This window comes from Archocentrus centrarchus, chromosome 13 (genome assembly GCF_007364275.1).
Source record: "Archocentrus centrarchus isolate MPI-CPG fArcCen1 chromosome 13, fArcCen1, whole genome shotgun sequence".
NCBI classification, from domain to species: domain Eukaryota; kingdom Metazoa; phylum Chordata; class Actinopteri; order Cichliformes; family Cichlidae; genus Archocentrus; species Archocentrus centrarchus.
Genome location: NC_044358.1, coordinates 4,196,639 through 4,215,261, shown reverse-complemented (window position 1 = coordinate 4,215,261; position 18,623 = coordinate 4,196,639). Strand labels below are relative to the sequence as shown.

The 18,623-nt window shown below is 40.6% G+C and overlaps 1 protein-coding gene across 1 annotated transcript; it reads right to left on the bottom strand.

Moving 5' to 3' along the window:
- Positions 1-6,856: 6,856 nt before the first annotated feature.
- LOC115791101 (zona pellucida sperm-binding protein 3-like) lies at positions 6,857-10,081 on the bottom strand. The gene is made up of 8 exons (XM_030745206.1): positions 9,581-10,081; positions 9,360-9,478; positions 7,859-7,962; positions 7,607-7,784; positions 7,346-7,448; positions 7,184-7,266; positions 7,018-7,115; positions 6,857-6,938 (listed from the first exon to the last, which is right to left on the bottom strand). Exons 1-8 carry the CDS (start codon positions 10,079-10,081, stop codon positions 6,889-6,891), a joined length of 1,236 nt encoding a protein of 411 aa, XP_030601066.1. The 3' UTR covers positions 6,857-6,888.
- Between the last annotated feature and the right edge of the window lie 8,542 nt (positions 10,082-18,623).

Here is an 18,623-nt window from a genome sequence, read left to right as displayed (position 1 = left end):
TTAATACAGAAACTGGAGCTAAATAATTGCCAAACTACTCCAATTTTTTTTCTGTGTACAGTGACTGAAAGAGAGTAAAGGCAGAAACATGGAAGTTGCTGATTACACTAGGTAACAAATTTCCCCTTTTGTCTTGTCTTTGAGTTTAAATTATGTTTTTCTAGTTCTGTGCATGTAAACAAACTAAAAATATGTATTTTTCATCCCAAAACTTTTCTTTCGTGGTTTGAACAATGGGAACATTTGTCATGTTCCCATATAATGCCAAAGGTTTTAGGTTTTAACATTTTTTGAAGCTGTTTTCGCTTCAGAAATTGCCTATAAAAATGGTTAAAATGTTAGATAAGATAGTGTTTATTTGTTACATGCACAGTTATACACAGTACAATGCACAGTGAAATGTATTTTGTACCTGCAACCATATATACACACACAAATAAATAAGAATAATAAAAAGAGTAATTCACACTATACACTATACTCTATATACTATACACTATACACACTTTTACATGGAATTATAGATTATAATATTTACATTGTGCAATAATAGTCCAGTTAGGGCTCAGAGTTGAGCAGACGGATGGCTTGTGGGTAAAAACTCTTCTTCAACCTGTCAGTCTTAGTCCTCAGGCAGCGGTAACGCCGGCCTGATGGGAGCAGGGAGGAGAGAGAGTGTCCGGGGTGGCTGGGCTGTTCAATTAAAAGAAAAAAACAAACAGATGTAACAAAAATTCAGTTTGACGAAATCTTTCTTTAACTGTTCAGATCAAAGACCAGATTTCAAGAGTTCAGAAGAATTTGCTGAGGTTTCAAGAATATCAAATATTGCACAATTTTCAACCAAACGCTTCAACAAAAATTGGGGCAAAAAAAAAAAGTCATTCTAAAATCCACAAAGGTTTGACAGGAATAAAGGACTTTTTCCTATTGTTTTACAATTACAAAAGAGCTGGAATATAATACTTGGGTGTCAAAGACATTGTGTTATATGGTGGTATCTGTGTTAAATATGTGTCCTCTCTGATATATGATACTATGTGACATCAGAGCAGCTGTTAGAAGCATGGAAAATCCCTGCCACAGGAAATCACAAATGTTACACTGTTGCCCCACAACCCAAAATCACAGCAGACTGAAACACTGAAGAGAACAGATGACTAACAGAGGCGCCATCAGTCCTCATAGCTTGTAATGACTTATAGCTTTGACAGATGGTAAACAACAGTGAAGTTCCAAACCAATCAATATTCCAGGCTGAAATTCATGTCAGGTACACACTGTGCATTTGGAAAGGGACCTAACAAATGAATGTTTGCAGATTCACACAAATTGCTAAATAATACATTCAGCCATTTTCAGGACAGACATCAAGTCATTTTCCAACTTGACTTTATTTAAATAGATGCAGGCACTCTCTGCATAAGGTCAGTCCCAGAGCTGATGAATTTTGTTTGTGATGCTCAAAGAACAAAAAATCTGAGAGGCAATATGCTAGTTATGCATCTAAGCCTTTTAAAATGCCTTTTGGAGCACCATTCACCCACACTGTGTAATACTGTCTTACATGGCCATTTTTCTTTGCTAAGGTTTCTCAAACCAGTCCAAATCACACCCACAATATAGCAGGTGTGCAAAGAGCATGACTGCATTGTACAAATAACACCAACTGCCATTTGATTGTTTTGTACCCTGGTGATATCATCACCTCCCAATAAATCAATTGCTAATTGCATCCGGACGCCTTGTTTCATGAGACCAAAGGCTACACATTTACATCAGAAAGTGTTTGTTAGTGATAGCATTATCTCGCCCAGTGCAGTGATCCATAAATGTCTTTTCATTGTACATTGTATCCCATTTAGATACAAGGTACAGATAAACTAAAGACTTAACCAAATCTAATTTACTGAAACCTTCTGACCTGTTTTTCATGAGAGAACTACCAGTTTTGCTGATCCACCATCAAAGAATGAATAAACTAAAACTAGAAAAGTAAGCCAGACTAAACAATTAAGTATTTTTATTAGATTTTTTTCTGCTGCACTGGATCTGATTCTGATTTTTAGAATATCAGCTTTTGAAAGCTGTGGCAGCTCTTGCTTTTTCTTCAGCTGCAGCCCCTAAACTGAAGGTAAAAGGAGTTCCACAATATTCTGTTTTAACACAATTTCGCTGGAGTTTTTTGTTTTTTTTAAACTGGCAAAGTATTTGAGTTCACAGCAGCGGGACAAGCAGGCTACACCCTGGACAGGTCGCCAACCACCTGTGCTAATCTGAATGAGCTAGGCCAGCGTCACTTATAAAACATGGAAAGTCTCAAATTGTAAGGAACTGGAGAAAGACTGTGATCTCGTATTCTTTAAAGCAAATCATTTCAAGACACCACATCAGATAAACACCACACAGCTGAGGAAACAAAGAAAAGGAGTCTGTTTAAAAGGACTTCAGTGCCTCAGAGCACTCATTACAAGAAAATACTCTTGTGACATCGTTGTGTTCACATTACAGGTGTTGTGTAAAAATAAAAAAGTTGATCTAAAAAGACAAAGTGCTCAAAGAGAGGTTTAAGGCTGGTGGAGGACCTGCAAATAAAGACAAAGACCAGTTGATCGATTGGATGAGATGCTGACAGGAATAATGCAGAGTCAGCAAGTTTAAACATATCAGATGAGGGATCACAACCACACTTGCAGTATATGAAAACTTCACACTTTGCCCTTTCTTTTTCTCTTTACAAGCTTTCCATTGTTTCTGTGTCATCTGATGTGAAACATCTTCTCATTTAGTCTGTGTTTATTTGATGTATTTTATTTGGAACTTATATAAACTTTTCTTCTTCCAAGGAGAATGTCCTGTGGAGAGAATTGAAGGATAACGATGTCTGTCAGCATTGGTATCCAGAAGACACTCAAGAGGATCATGAAATGAAAATAAAGATACTCCAAGTAGAACTGGAAGGATTGATATAATTCTCAAATGTCACATCAATAAATAAATATTTAAATAAACATTTTGATAACTCATGCTGGATGTTATTCTATTTCTGTAAGATACTCGACAAAATAGAAGCTTTTACTTATAACATATTTTATTTGTTAATTACATGACAATTTGGTATGAAAGAGTCTACTGAAAGAGGCACAATGCAAAGGCACCTCTGCATTCAAGGCCTTCTCTATGGTCTGAGGTAACTGGTGGTGCATCTCGATTTTCTCTCTCTTCTGTTGGGGGATTTGGGTGACCATGTTGCTTTAAGTAGTTGTGAAGAATGGCTGTTGCAGTGATTGCAATGCAGAATCTTCTTGGTTCACACCAAAGTGTTTTACAAGGCACTGGAAATGCACTAGAACATGCTTTTAACCAGCCTATGGGATGAAGTTGGATGATATGAGCCTGGCTGTAGCTCCATCACTCAGCTGTTGTTGGATACAACTATGTCGTGTTGTAAAGAAAAAAATTCTGCTCAAACTCACTGTCACCAAGCAATATTCCCTTATGATCTCCTCTTTCAACCTGAGTATACAGAGATGAGTTTTGGAAAATCCAAAAATCTGGAGATGAACTTTTCCACTGTGAAACAATGTTTAAAAACATTCAGGAAATCAAATTAAGGACTAAATATTAACTTAGTTATTTTTCATGATCTGCTCTATGAGCAGCCAGTTTGTTTGCAGATCTGTTGTCATCAAAATGTTTTCCACAACATGACAGTAAGCCAAGATAAGCCATGTGTATCACTGTGCCTGGGTTTAACCACTGTAACAGTGGGACAACACTGCCACCACAGGGTCAAGTAAAATCCAGTATTACCCTTCACATTTTTTTCTTCATCCAGTACAATTTATAAAGCCCTTGGATCACCATTGACTTTACAGGTTTTTGTATGGATGCAGTGATTGTGAAAGGCTGATAGCATTTAGCAGATAGCTGGTGTAAAAAAAAAAAAAAAAAAATCCAATATTTACATATTGATCTATTATTTATTTAGTATGCACTTCGGTGGTGAATTTGTAGCAGATTTCTTTAGAATACCAACAGCAAGAAACTTTGGATTTTTTTCTGCCATTAATTCAATTCCATTTTATTTATATAGCACCAAATCACAACAAACAGTTGCCTCAAGGCACTTTGTATTGTAAGGTAAAGATGCCACAATAATTACAGAGAAAATCCAACAGTCAAAACGACCCCCTATGAGCAGCACTCGATGACAGTGGAAAGGAAAAACTCCCTTTAACAGGAAGAAACCTCCAGCAGAACCAGGCTCAGGGAGGGGCAGTCATCTGCCGCGACCGGTTGGGCTGAAGGGAGAGAAAGGTGAATGAAAAGAAACAGTGCATTATGGGAACCCCCAGCAGCCTAGGCCTATAGCAGCATAACTAAGGGGTTGTTCAAAAAAATACTGTACATACTATACTCCATACTATACTCTTGCCCTTTGACTATAGGTGCCCTGTCTGAGGCCTTTCTCTTCCTTCTGCTGGGGGTGGGCATGCAGTTGTCATCAGAATGTGTGGCCTTGGGTCTTCAGTGCTCTCGGTGTGCTGCGGACGGCTCAGGTCTCCTGGCAGTGGGTCTTTCTGGCTTCCAGGGGGTGTTGTTGCAGCTTCTCACCCTCATTAAAAAAAGAAAAAGAAAAGAAAAAACATGACATAGCAAGTTTGTATCTTTGTGCATCAATTTTTGTTATCTTTTTCAGGGGGGGGGGGTTATGTTTCTCATTACAGATGCAGCAGTTGGTGACTGGTTGCACTTCACTTTTTTTCCCCTTCGCTTTTTGCTGATCTGCCCCTCCCCAGCCATCAGCTCTGACCTTACAAAGTACAGATATACTCATGTGAATAACAAATAACTAAATCAATGAAAAAGACTAACAAGAGGACCCTATAGTGTTTGCCACAACAGAGCACTTGGAACTGAATTCTGCTTGCTACAGATGCACTTATTTAATTATTGTATGGTCTTTACCTTACTATATAAAGCACCTTGAGGCAACTGTTGAGATTTGTCACTATATTAATAAAATTGAATTGAAATGAACTGACCAAAGAAACCCAACAGACCAAAAAACAAAAACCATGTTCTTCTTCTTTGTATTTCATGAAGTCTATATCTTTATACTAGAAGTTGTCAAAACTTGACATGACCTACAATGCAGCTTGACTGAGATTCGGGCTGTGGATCTGGTTGTGTAATGCAAGTAGCAGTCAACATAACCTGGACTCTTAAGCAGAGATGAGCATTAATCAGGTAAGCTGAAAGTAGGCCCTGTCTTCGGCATGCTCTTGATGGCACTTGACAGTTTTCATATGGATATTTTTTTAATACAAAAGGAGAAAAACACAATGCCCATTGCAACTGGCTGGGTGCACCACTAAAATGATACAAATCTCTGAGAAAACGTGATTGCCCCTGTTGGATGCTTTGTGTCAAATTCTGCGACCATTTGTCCCGTGGTGTCCCACAGAGCTTTGTTCTCAGGCCAGTGCTATTTTATATCTGCTACCAGTGGGACAGATTTAAGGCTTTAACATTACCACTGAGTTGCTGATAGCCAACAATATTTCTTGTTCAGATCACATGAAGTCTAAGTTGTCTAGGACCAACTTCTGTAATTCACCATTTTCTTCACTCAGTAAATCTCCTCTGGATTACCTGCAGGTAATTCAAAATGCTTACTAGATCAGAAAAAATGAATCTAACCCTACTGCTAACATGCCTTCACTGACTTTGTGTAGCATTTAGGATCCATTTTAAAATTGTCAACAGTGGGTGGTGGGGTGGTAGAGCAGGTCATCTACTAATTGGAAGGTTGGTGGTTCAATCCCCAGCTGTTCTAGTCCGTACGCCAAAGTATCCTTGAGCATGATGCTGAACCCCAAGTTGCTCTCTGATGCAACTGTGTGTAAGAATGTTAGAAAGCATTTAGCTGTAGAAAAAAGTGCTTGTACAGTACGAATGGGTGCATGTTGCATAAAGTGCTTTAAGTGCTCAGAGTAGAAAAGCACTTTATAAGTCAATTTTGTTTGACTCAGGTCAAACAAGCTAAATTTCCTGTTCCACACCCCCATCTGCAGTAATAGAACCACACCCAGCCTGTGGAACATACTGCCCGTTGAGGTCTGCCAAAACCAGCTCAGGCATTTCAGCAACATGTTTGTGCAGTATATTTTTGTCTGATTCTTGTACAGTTCTTACCTGCATTTTTGTTTTGTAATGTACATGTTTTAAAATCTTTTCAACATGTGCCTAAAAAAAAAAAAAAAAATCTGTAAAGCACTATAAATCCATTCATTCTGTATCTTAACTATACATTTGTCTAGTCTTCAACCATCAGTGCCACTGATGAGTCCCTATTAATCAGTAGCTTGCTTCTTTGGTCCGGGGTTCCTCCTGTTGCACCACAATGTTCGGCCTCATGTGGCAAGAGTATGCAGGCAGTACCTGGAGGATGAAGGATTTGACACCACTGACTGCCCCCCCACCCCCACCCCCCACTGAGATCTGATGTGTTCCTTTAACCCCCCACCCCCAGTAGTATACATTTCACAAATCTAAAGAAATCCTAAACATCTATCCAGTGCATGCCAGAGTCCTGTAAATATACAGTCATTAATATGCACCACTAATCTTAGGGTCAGCCACCACATCAAGTGGCTTCTTAAAGTCACTTCTATCATTTTTTTTTTCCAGAAATTTCTCAAGTGTTTCACCATCAGCTCTGCAGCAGAAGAGTTTCATTACAAAGAAACACTTCTGGTTATGTGTGCTTGATATTTTATCTGTCATCTTATCTCAGTGTCAGGTCAGAGACAGCACAGCTTTTCATGTTCTTTTAAAAAGTTTTTCCTTTATTGCAAGTGTTTTGTTTTTTTTAAAAACTTGTCATTCTACAATAATGGGGCCCAGGGTCACTTCTGCTTCCCATCTGTCCACTAAAAAATAAATAAAGTTTATTTTGCAGTCGAGGGTGAGAAATTGAGTACTGTGCACTTTCCTGCAGACATGCATTACCTATTGCATTGGCATGCAGGTCTCGGATCTTTCTCATTCCACATGTGGACTCACAGCAGGTGCAGAACTGGTCCTTTCCATCTACAGCCCTCCACATACTATGGAAGAGTCAGTGTCATGAAAGTCATCTTGAGAATGAATCAAATTTTCAAATATGTTCTCATACCCCTCATAAAAGGAGCATGCCTTGTTCTCAATGGTAACTGGGGTGGAAGCTGAGATGGCCTTCAGAAGGCAAGAAATATACACCTGTAATAAAAAAAATAATAATAATAATTTCATTGAAAGCATACAACAGGTGGCATATTATCAGCAGAAACTTGCATACCATCCCCTGTAGACCCAAGCTGTGGGCTGCTACCAGTAACTGGAGCTTATCAGGCTGGGACTGAGGCATGAACCTGGAAATGGTGTGTTGACCACCCAGACACCTGTAGGAAAATTAACACTCAAGCAGGCAGCACTTGCTATGAGGATAAACTAGTAACACAACTTACCCGCCTTTTACCTACACCTGCAGGTGTAGAAAAGATGAGACTGATGCTTTAAAATACCATTAAAAAGTTGCATGTCTACATCCAAAACCTACCCATTATTTTTTATTAAAGCTTCTCTTGGTTCTGAAGCAGAGTTTGGCTCTGTGGTAGCAACACAGCTGTCCACTAGCACCCTGAGGGGGGGTTGAGTTTGCAGCAAGACTGCTGCCTCCATGTTAATGACATCTACTGAAGCATATTTGTTGGACGTTCTCTCAAACCTCCAATCATCTAAAGCAAAATCAATCATTAATGTTTTGCAAAGTCACTACCATGTTAATGTAAATGTGATTGCTGAAACCCACCAGTCATGAGCTTCAGAGAGAAGTAGTGCTGCGCCCCTGCTTTCCCAGTATCTTTGTTAAACGTCCAGGCAGGAGGCTCAGGATGGCTGCTGGCACTGTGTTGTCTGAAAGTGAAATTGAAAGTTTTTGGAGTCATGATGTTAAAGTTTCAGTCTGTACACTACCACAAACATTTGCTGCTTTATCAGGTAAAAGCCTTCAAAAGACCTCACTTTAGAAGTCCAATTTCTTCTTGGGGGATATGGCACAACAGATATATAAAAACCATCTAATGAGTAATAAATTTTACTTTATGTAGTTTTTTGGAACAACCAGTCTCAAGTTTTACTCAAGTACATTTTGGGAATATTTTCTAGTTGCAAGTTCATATGTGTGTGATACTTTTGTGATGCTTCTTATCCAAATGACTGTATAAATGACTGACATGAGGGAACATGTTCACAGCAACATTGTGGCTCACAGATGCACAGAGCTAACATGAGGGTTTGGAAACCTCCTGTATGTTCAGCTTATTGTTGGTGTCTTTTTGTTGGATATTGACTGAAATTTAAAGTCCATCATGATTTTGCCCTGGATTCATCAAAACAAAGTGAAAGTTTTCTCCAGACAGTTTACTTGTCCAGCTACAGCTAGAGCCAAGACACACAACTGACCAAAAAAAACACAAAACAAAAAAAACAAAAACACACACACACACCACAGCTTATACCTGAAACTTGGACTGTATAAAAGCTACAAGATTCCTTAGAAATACAACTAAAGCACACCAAAGTTACATAATATAACATGTTCAGCTAGGGCTATTGCTCCAGATTCCACATTGGTGGGATGTATGACAGAACGGCCATTGTGCAGCCAGTCAGATTACTGCTGCTCTCTGGTGTCAGTTCCTCTTTTATTCCTTAAGGCTGGACTTTGTTACAGGTGACTCATTTTCTTTGCTGTAAAAACTGATGGGGTCATGGCTACTGTAGAGTTCAAGTGAACATAGCGTTGTTTCTTTCAGAATTATTGGATCAAGTGCTGTGTTGCTGGATATAGCAGAAAGCACATCTGCCTCAGGCCTGAAAAATAGAAGCCAAGATGGAAGTGCCAAAATCTGCAGTTCCAACAGCAGCCACTTGATATTCAGCTCCAAAATGAAAACAATCCCCAAAGACTCCCATGTTAAAATGTTCAGTTTTACAGCAGAAAAACTTGTCTGCAGCCTGGTACAAAAGCTGAGCTAGTTAGTTTACACCTATCTGGATTTTCTGAGGTTAAAAGTTGGGTGTGTGGCCGTTTCCATAGTGCAAACACAGAAGTCTGTAGCCAGCTGCCATCTGATAGAGCTCAACTCCACCAACCTGAGTGACCAGACAAGATGGTCAATAGCCTGGAGGGTTTCTACTACAGATTTTGAATGCCAATATGTTAGGACAGAGTTAGAATCAGTGGTTGAATTAAAGTCTTCAGTGACCCACAGTAAACTAAAGCAGATCTTTTCCACATTTCAGTTCACCTTTGATAGTGGCACTCAACTCCAATGACAGCACTCTGGCTCCTCGTGATGCCATTTCTACCAAACTCTTTGGGGTTGTAGACCAGCATAAAGGCATAAATGAAGGTACTCTCTGTCAGCTAAGGAAAAAAAAAAAAAAAAAAAAAAAAAAAAATTAAAAAAATGTTTGACATTTGTGTGAAACAGAATGGAAATGAATTATCAGAACAAAAAGATCATACCACTAGTGTGCTGCCACAGCCGTGCAGCTCAGATTCAAAAACCAGCACATGAGACAAGTCATCAATCTCAGTGGCTGAACAACCACCAAGGGTGATTTCTTCTGGCTTTATCAGCTTGCCGAGACCCAGCAAGTCCTGACTCACTTCCACAAAGATCTTACTTTCTCCACATCTCACAGCAACAGGGTCAGCAACCACTGGCTGCCTCAGTTCAAATTTGAAAGGAGGTTTGGTTACCAGATCCACCGGGTCTTCTGGAAATTTCCAGGAGAGGGGCTCAGCTGCTAGCTGGTTCTGCTTTGACTGGAGCTTGGCAACTTGTTGAGCAGACTGACTGGAATGCTCTCCATCAGGTCGTCCTGTAGGCTCAGCTTCAGTCACTGCAGGCCTCTGCGCATTGATCCCCAAGCGGGTTGGTGCACCCACACTGTGGAACCAAGCATCACTAAGCCTGACATATGCAAGTACAAAGCTAAATACAATAAGCTGCATAGACCCCATTGTTGCAAATAAACACAGTCCTATGCAGACATCTTAAGTATCAGCACTGAAGCAGACTGACTCCTCCCTCACCCTAATTACCTAAATCTCCTTCCACATGTGTGGATCTCACAGATGCAAACCAAGAACTAATGAATTTTGCAGCAGTTTTACTGGCCACTCAAAGCACTATCTTACCTTATATTTAGCTCACTACTAGGGCTCTCAGCACCTGTACAGGAGCAAGTGGTTTGGGTTTCTATCTATAGTCAAACGGTGTTACTTTTTTCACTCCATTGGAACACATAGAGAGTGTGTTACACTGGCCTCGGGATGTGAGTGCTGAAATGTTTCTGAAAAGCTAAAAAAAATACTATCCTGACAGCTTATCAACTTGTACCTGAAGCCTATAGACAGCATTTGTTGAAGGCTCAGAAAAACCTTTAGTCTCCTTTAGTTTTATTGCTTAATAAAAAATATTTATTTAATTGTGAAATTTGCCTTTTTGTCTCCTTTTTCAAGCTGTGACAACCTGACAAAAAGGCAGAGCTGAAGGTGGTAGAGTTTTTCACTGGGAGTGACCAAGATGAAGAAGATTAGGAACCTGTACTGTCAGAGGGATGGTACAGGTTGAATGGTTTGGACACAAATTCAGAGAGCCATGGTTGAGATGGTTTGGATATGTGCAAAGCGGATGTATCTGACAAAGAATGTTGACTGTGGAGGCAGGATCATAGAGAAGATTCATGGATGTAGTGAAGGAGGGCATGCAAAGGTTGGTGTGACAGAAGAGGATGCTAAAAAAAAAAAAAAAATAGGATGAGATGGAAGCAGGTGATCTACTCTGAGCAAACCCAAAGGCAACAGCTGAAAGAATATATGTAGTATATATACAATAATGGTCAAAAATGGTAAACTGACTGCTTTTCTACTCTACATGAGCGCTCAAAGTGCTTTATACAGTCTGTCTGATTCACCCATCCACACACACACATTCACACAAGCACTTTCTACATCTAGGTGCTTTCTGTCTAACACTCATACACACACAATCACACTCCAGTGAATTCACTGGGAGCACCTCGGGGGTTGAGTATCTTGCTCAAAGGATACTTTGGCACACAGACTGGAGCAGCCAGGGATCATCTGCTTAGTAGATGACCTGCTCTATCACTTGAGCCACAGCCACCCTGCACCTACTAGCTTAGTTCTCTAACATCTGTAGAAGTAAGATGCCATCATGGTTGAGGTTTGAGAGGCTGCATCACAGTAGGAGCAATACTGAAAAGCATGGATATACTGAGTTGACCGTGATAGTGGTTGATAAGGAACACAAGGCCACAGTTGTGACAGTAATATCAGAAAGTGAGATGTACTATAGGCTGAAGGAACAACTACAACACAGGAAGTCCACATATATATATTATAGTGAAGTTAAAAGTTAAATATTTTCCCTGAAATTTGGAGCTGTAAGATATAAAGTAGCAAGAGAATAAATGACTTAATGCCTCAAATTTGAGCTTATGTCTGCTTCACTACTCACAGTTAGATGTATGAAACTAATATCCAGTAGCCATCCAAAGGTGCTTCACACATGGCAGCGTTTACTGATTTCAAAGGGTGCTTCAAAAACTCCATATCTAGAGGGCAAACTGAATTTCAAGCATGTCTCTCTGTTTAATGTACATTCATTCAAGCAAATCTGTGCATACGCAGGAAAAATCCCTCTCAGCTGTTTGTGTCTCGACTGCACACTGCATTTATCTGACAGCTGTAGTTACTTTACGGAGTGAGGTGGTATGTATAAATCACAAGATATTATGAAACAAAGCTGCAACAACAGATCTTATTGGTCTTTAATGTAAGATAAAGGTTTCTCTAACAATATATGGATTGTTTAGTCTATTAACCTTAGAGACATCACTGGAGTAATATTCATCGCAGGCCCCTGTCCAAAGGTAACATCATTATTCATTGTCTGACAGCAGTCTTTGTGTTGTTGTTGTTTGTTTGTTTTTAAGTTTCAGCTTTTAAAAGAAATATTAAAAAACAAATAAAAAACAAACAAATAGAAGACTATGACATTAATATGCAGCTTTATCCCAAATTGAATTAAATTAATCTAATTTAACTACTTCTCTAAGAGATCTAAGTAATTTTCCAGGCTATGTAACTGTACAGTTCCAATTTAAACAATCCAGTTCAGGTTCTATAATCAGGAAGAAAACTTGCTGATGGTACAGGGTTGCAGCATTTTGAGTAAGGCTGCAGGTACTAACTGAATGCAAAGTGAAAACCATACCTGCTGAAATTTCTAGTGTTACACCAACAAGTCATATGACAACCCACCAGTTTGTAATGTATTTCATTAATATGACTTTCTCTGTTTGTGTGAACAGTTTTCTGTAACTCGTTATCACAGGAAGTCAGAGTTCTGGGGTTTCAAGAGGTGGAATATTAGGAAAGATTAATACAATATAGGTAAAGAGATAAATTTAGGTAACCGGCACTTAGCCCCGTTATAATGATTTCCACTGGTGATGGTTCAGTGAGTTCAGTCTGACAGAGCCAGGGTGTCATTCTGCTCATAAAGGAGGCGGGTTGTTCTCTTGTGGTGTTCGTTTATCTTTGCAAATGGCACGCCTGAGCAGGCTGCCCGAAATAACACCACATCTCACCAATGGGCTGGCATTACCATAACAACAGTAAGTAATGAGAAATGCCTGTCACTCACTGAGAAACACAAAAAGCTGTGAGTCACTGGAGGGTGAAGAGTATTTTGTGGAGGTCCACAAGCGGATTCAATATTTTTCCCAACATTATAAAAAAAATTACTACTAAATGCATCATATGTTTTGTTTTTTACTGTATTTGTTTTTACTTCCTTTCTGTGTGGTATTGCTCATATGGAACTGGCCAATATGTCATGTATAAATAAACTGTACATATTACATCACTTTCCTCCTAATGTACAATACAGAACAGCGCAGAGGGCTTGGAGTAAGTAAATTAATAAACATGTTATCTCTTGTATAGTATACACACATGTGAGACAAAGTTTTCGTGATTCAGTAGCGTATAGAACTACCTTTAGCACCAATTACTTAATCATTTTCTGTATGACTGTGGCTAAGGAGGTAGAGCAGGTCATCTACTAATCGAAAGGTTGGTGGTTCAATTCCTGGGTGCTCTGGGCTCCATGTCAAAGTATCCTTGGGCAAGATACTGAACCCCAAGTTGCTCTCCAACGCAAACGTCGGAGTATGAATGTGTGTGAATGTTAGACAGTAAACAGCTTAGATACATATGGAAGTGTATGGGTGAATACAAACGTGTTGTATGAGTGCTTTGAGTGCTCAGACAGAGTGGAAAAGTGCCATGTAAGAACCAGTCCATTTATTAGTATCTGAGATCATTGTGGAGGAATTCTAACTCACTCTTCTTTACAGCGTTAGTTAGGTCTTTGAGGTTTGTGGGCACAGCTTTCTTAGGTCTGGACTTTGACCAGACCTTTGCAACTGAAAAAGATTAAAGTCTTTTTCAACCATTCACCTGATTTGTTGGTGTGCTTGGGGCCATTGTCCTGTTATATGATCCAATTTCACCCAAGCTTGAGCTGAAAGATGGCCTCACATTTGACTCTAGCATACTTTGGTACGGTCGACTCTGACTGCAAGGTCCCCAGGTCCTGTGGCAAGCTCACATCATCACCCCTCCACTACTGTGTTTGATAGTTGGTATGCTGATATATGTATAATTTTACACTGTATCCTGTTTTTCAAATCATATCAAACATTGGCACAGGGCAGCATAGTGGCACAGTGATTAGCGCTGTTGCCTCACAGCAAGAAGGCCCTGGGTTTGATTCCACCTTGGCTGGGACCTTCCTGTGTGGAGTTTGCATGTTCTCCTCGTGTTTGTGTGGGTTTTCTCTGGGTACAGTTTCCTCCCACAGTCCAAAGACATGCAGTCAGTGGGGTTAGGTTAATTGGTGATTCTAAATTGTCCATAAGTGTGAGTGTTTGTCTGTCTCTCTGTGTTATCCCTCAACAGACTGGTGACCTTTCCATAGTGTATCCTACCTCTCACCCTATGACAGCTGGGATAAGGCCTCAGTTTGCTTGTGTTGTCTATTGTGTGTGTGTGTTTATTTGTGCAGTTCTCTTGTGTTTTTGGAGGTTGTTATTTTACACCCTGGATCTATACCAGCCAGAATAATGGTTTGCTTTTTATTTACTAGAACACTGAATGAACATTAGCTCAGCACTAGCTGAGTAGGCTAGATGGACTGTTGTTGCTCTTAATAAGCTGAGCTGTTCTTGCCATAATATGTATTACTACAGTAACTGAATATGACTCTTTGCTGTACGGCAACACTACCTCAGCCGAACCCGCCTAATGTCTCAATAAGAAAGTAAAAAAAAATTTGGCACAGTTCATGTGTCAACATATTGTCAATGAGGTGCAAAGGAAGCAGTGGGTGTGTGATGACACTGGTAACATCATCCCACATGCACCTCTATTTTCCTCGCTGTTACGGCACAGGCAGCCGTGTTCTCCTGAATGATAGGTACTGTCATGATCCTGGGTCTGTCACCCAGTGCTTTCTGATTCTGATATTTTATTTCTTTGATTCTTAGTCATTCTAGTTGTTCATTTGTTGGATCCTCAGGCCTCAGTTGAATTGTCAGGGTGCTGGTTGGTTTCAGTTTATTGTAGTTCATCCCTTATGCTTCCCCATGTTTCGTAGTTATATGATGTTCTGGGATGTCCCATCTGTCTTAGTCTCATCTCTGTCCACTGTGCCTCAGGGTTGTCCACTGTATAATGTTCCCTCCCTCTGAGGTCTAATCTTATGTTGTTTCCCTCCTCATTGTGTTGGCCTGTCCAGCGTTGTCCTCATTCACATGAACGGTGTTTCCTTTAGTGTGCCTGTTGTACTACCAGTTCCTTATCTCGTGTCTTGGGTTCAGTTTGGTCCCCTGTTCGGTGTGTGTGTGTGTGTGTGTGTGTGTGTGTGGTTCTGTAAGAAACTTCTTTGTTTCTAGTTAGTTGAGCTGTTCCAGCCATAAATAAAGATGTTTTTTCATCTGCTCTGTCAGCCTGCCTCCTGCCATTTTGGGTCCACCCATCCACACACCGTAGTCTGACTCCGTAGACTATGACATGTATCACCACTCAGACGATTCCTCCATATCAGCGCTGATATAGGAGACTTCGTCAAAATCGGAAGAAAAGTTTTTTTTCCACAAAGTCTTGTCTTTCTCACTGTTGCAGCATCTCTCTGTATAATCTGTGACTCTCTGAGCTTCTGTACTGATATATCATTAAAAGTGAAGACTGTGGTGTGGTCCTTGCATTCGTGCCTCTGTGACATTGTGGCTCACCCCCCCCCCTCGAAATAAGCAGTCAGCTTCTGTTTTCCCAGTGTCCCTCGTCTGTTGATTAGTTGCGAGAAATGAAGGCTTTCAAACTTTTAACACTGTCTCCATCATGTCTGCCTTTGAGTCGTTACCTTTGCTTCTGCTGAAGGACCCCATGACAACTAAATTATCAGTACTGCAAACTTCAACTGCACATTATGAAAATATGTAGCCTGTAGGTTAATGGCAATATACTATCAGATCAGTACATTCAGTTCATGCCCAGCCAGAATCCTTATTACTGTCCAACTATCCAAAAATCCAATAAATGGTCACTTACATGATTTATTTATTTTTTTTGTCCTTAAATCCTTTACAGCATTTAAGAGATATTCTTTTTAGATATTCTTCATTTTGGACATCAGCAGTCTGTCAGTAGTGAATTGCGAGTGGAGGCCAGATGGCTGAATGAACCGTTAGGATCTCCAGAGAAGCAAGAAAATAGACAGCAACAACCATTCCAGTCAGTGATCATACTGAATCGTGACGTCTCCATTTTCCATGGTAAAATACACCAATTAAATCCTGTCAACATGAGTAATGCATCTTGTGTGTCCTTGTTTCTGCATTTGGCAGACAAGGTGAGATTTTCTGAACAGAGATAAGAGGTTGCCTGTCTGCAGAGAGTGAATCACCTTCTAATCAAAAACAGTAGAAGAGACTACACATATACATACAGCAGCACTTCCAACCTTCCTGAAAATGAACCTGCATACACACATACACACATTCCCATTATGAATGTGCGCAAACATATGTTCACCTTCACACTTGATGTCAGAAATTTCAAACTTAAAAGGTGTCTCCATCCAATGCATTATTCATGAGCTGTAATGAGACAGCAGTGTATGAGGCATCACACTGTACCTCACATATCATGCCTTGAAACCAAAAAATATGTTTATGCGTGTGTGTTCCAAGGCAGCAGTGTGATGGATACGTGATGTGTCTGCAGCTCACTGCCAGCGACATTCAGGCAGACAGCTGGTCGCTCTTTGGCTGAGGGAGTTTTATGCACAGAGGACACGAGGGCAAACCTTTGAATATATTTGTAAATTATTCTATTTATATCTTTCATCTTCATGTTATTGTGTAAGAGCAGTCACCAAAGCATTTCACTGCTAACTGTACCTTCTATGACCATGTATGTGACAACTAAACAATAATCAACAACAACAAAGCTCTTCAGAAGCGTCTCCTACAGTGCATGAGTCATGAGCAGATGACCTCACTACAGGAGGTCAGATAGTGAGCAGTATTATGCTACAAATAAGAAAAGCCATCCAATCAGTATTCAGATTTGTTTTAATATAACCCATAATTAATTCTGAATTTCAGACCAAGGATAGAAAAAAAAAAAACTTGGAAACGTGTGTGTCTTTAAAATCGCTTGAATGTTGTCATAAATCAAGTGTCTAATCAAGTGGAGTCTATGTCACCTGCCATAGGTTAAGAGGCACATCCTGGTCAGGTGGTCAACCTGTCACAGGTCTCTTCCACTAGTGCCTATTCGACTCAACTTGACTCAACTCTACTCGGTTTCATTAATTTTCTATTACAATTGAAGCAAGGCAGCTCAAAATGTCTGCATGGTCTCAGAGGTGCTATTTCTCATCCCAGCTCCTTCACTATGGCTGCAAACTGTTCCACTGCAAGCTGGAGGCCACTACCTGATGAAGCCAACAGGACCGCATCATCCACAAAAAGCAGAGATGAGATTCTGAGGCCACTTGGCTACACCTAGAAATTCTGTCCATAAGAATTATGAACAGAATCGGTTGCAAAGGGGAGCCCTGGTGGAGTCCAACACCCACAGGAAACAAGTCCGACTCATTGCCGGCAATGTGGACAAAGGTCTCACTGTGGATGTAGAGGGACTAAATGGCCCGCAACAGTGGACCAGACACCCCATACTCCTGCAGCAGCCCCCACAGGATACCCTGAGGCATGTGGTCAAATGCCTTCTCTAAGTCCACAAAACACATGTAGACCTGATGGACAAACAAGACAGGATGAAGAGCTGGTCCAGTGTTCCACAACCAGGATGAAAACCGCATTGTTCTTGAATCTGAGGTTTGACTAATAGACGGACCCTCCTTTCCAGCACCCTGGCATAGACCTTACCGGGGGAGGCTGAGGAGTGTGATCCCCCGATAGTTGGAGCACACCCTCCGGTCACCCTTTTTAAAGATGGGGACCACCACCCCAGTTAGCCAATCCAATGGCACTGCCCCAGATCTCCACGTGATGTTGCAGAGGTGTGTCAACCAAGACAGCCCTACAACAGCCAGCATCCAGTCAGCAGCGCCCCACCCGCACTATAGACCGTATGAGTAGAGCACCTCTTTCCCCTCCTGAGTCCCCTGATGGTTTGTCACAATCACTTTGAGGCCATCTGAAAGTCTTTTTCCATGACCTCACCGAACTCCTCTCACACCCAAGTTTTTGCTTCGGCCATCACCTGAGACACATTCTGCTTGGCCTGCCAGTACCCATCAGCTCCCACAGGTTAGCCAAGCCCAATAGGTCTCCTTCTTCAGCTTGATGGCTCCCTTCAACTCCAGTAATTTTGTTGTCCTGTTAAATTAACACTGTATCAATGTTACGAGCAGACAGGACTGGTAATGTATGTTGTCTAGCTTTAATTAGCTAGCCATAGCTGTTAGCTTATTGATAACTTGATGGTGATGCTAATAGGTAAACAGTTTAACATGTGCACCTTATGATAACTGTTAATACTTTGATGCTGTTGAAGCAAAAGCTTTACAGACTTCTGATAGTGAGGGTGGGGGCTGTGTGCTAGCTGTCTGCAGTGGTACGGTGTGAAGCTGTGTGTCAGCTGGAGGAGACAAAGATGGCACTCTTTGTGTCAGCATTGTCAACGGCCAGTAAAGCTGGTACAAAATGAAGGATTCAAGTGCAGACACGGAGACAGTGTGACTAATTTTAAAGTCTTTATTATTTTCAAAGAGCAATTTCAGTAGACAAGGATCTCTGGAGAGACTGACACAGGGAACAGGTGACTACGTTTCTATGGCAAAAGAGAGTTAGTCCATCAAGTCCAGGGAATGCAAATCCACAGAAGAGAAGTCGGAAGGTTTGAATCGTGAACTGAGACTGTTTACTTGGGTCACTGCTTT

Excerpts from the sequence above, each read along its gene's own strand:
- LOC115791101 (XM_030745206.1), bottom strand. The coding sequence starts at position 10,081 with ATGGGGTCTATGCAGCTTATTGTATTTAGCTTTGTACTTGCATATGTC. Across the intron at positions 7,963-9,359 it reads GTTGAGTGCCACTATCAAAG|ACAACACAGTGCCAGCAGCC; the intron begins GTGAACTGAAAT and ends TTTCACTTTCAG. Across the intron at positions 7,785-7,858 it reads CTCTCTGAAGCTCATGACTG|ATGATTGGAGGTTTGAGAGA; the intron begins GTGGGTTTCAGC and ends ATTTTGCTTTAG.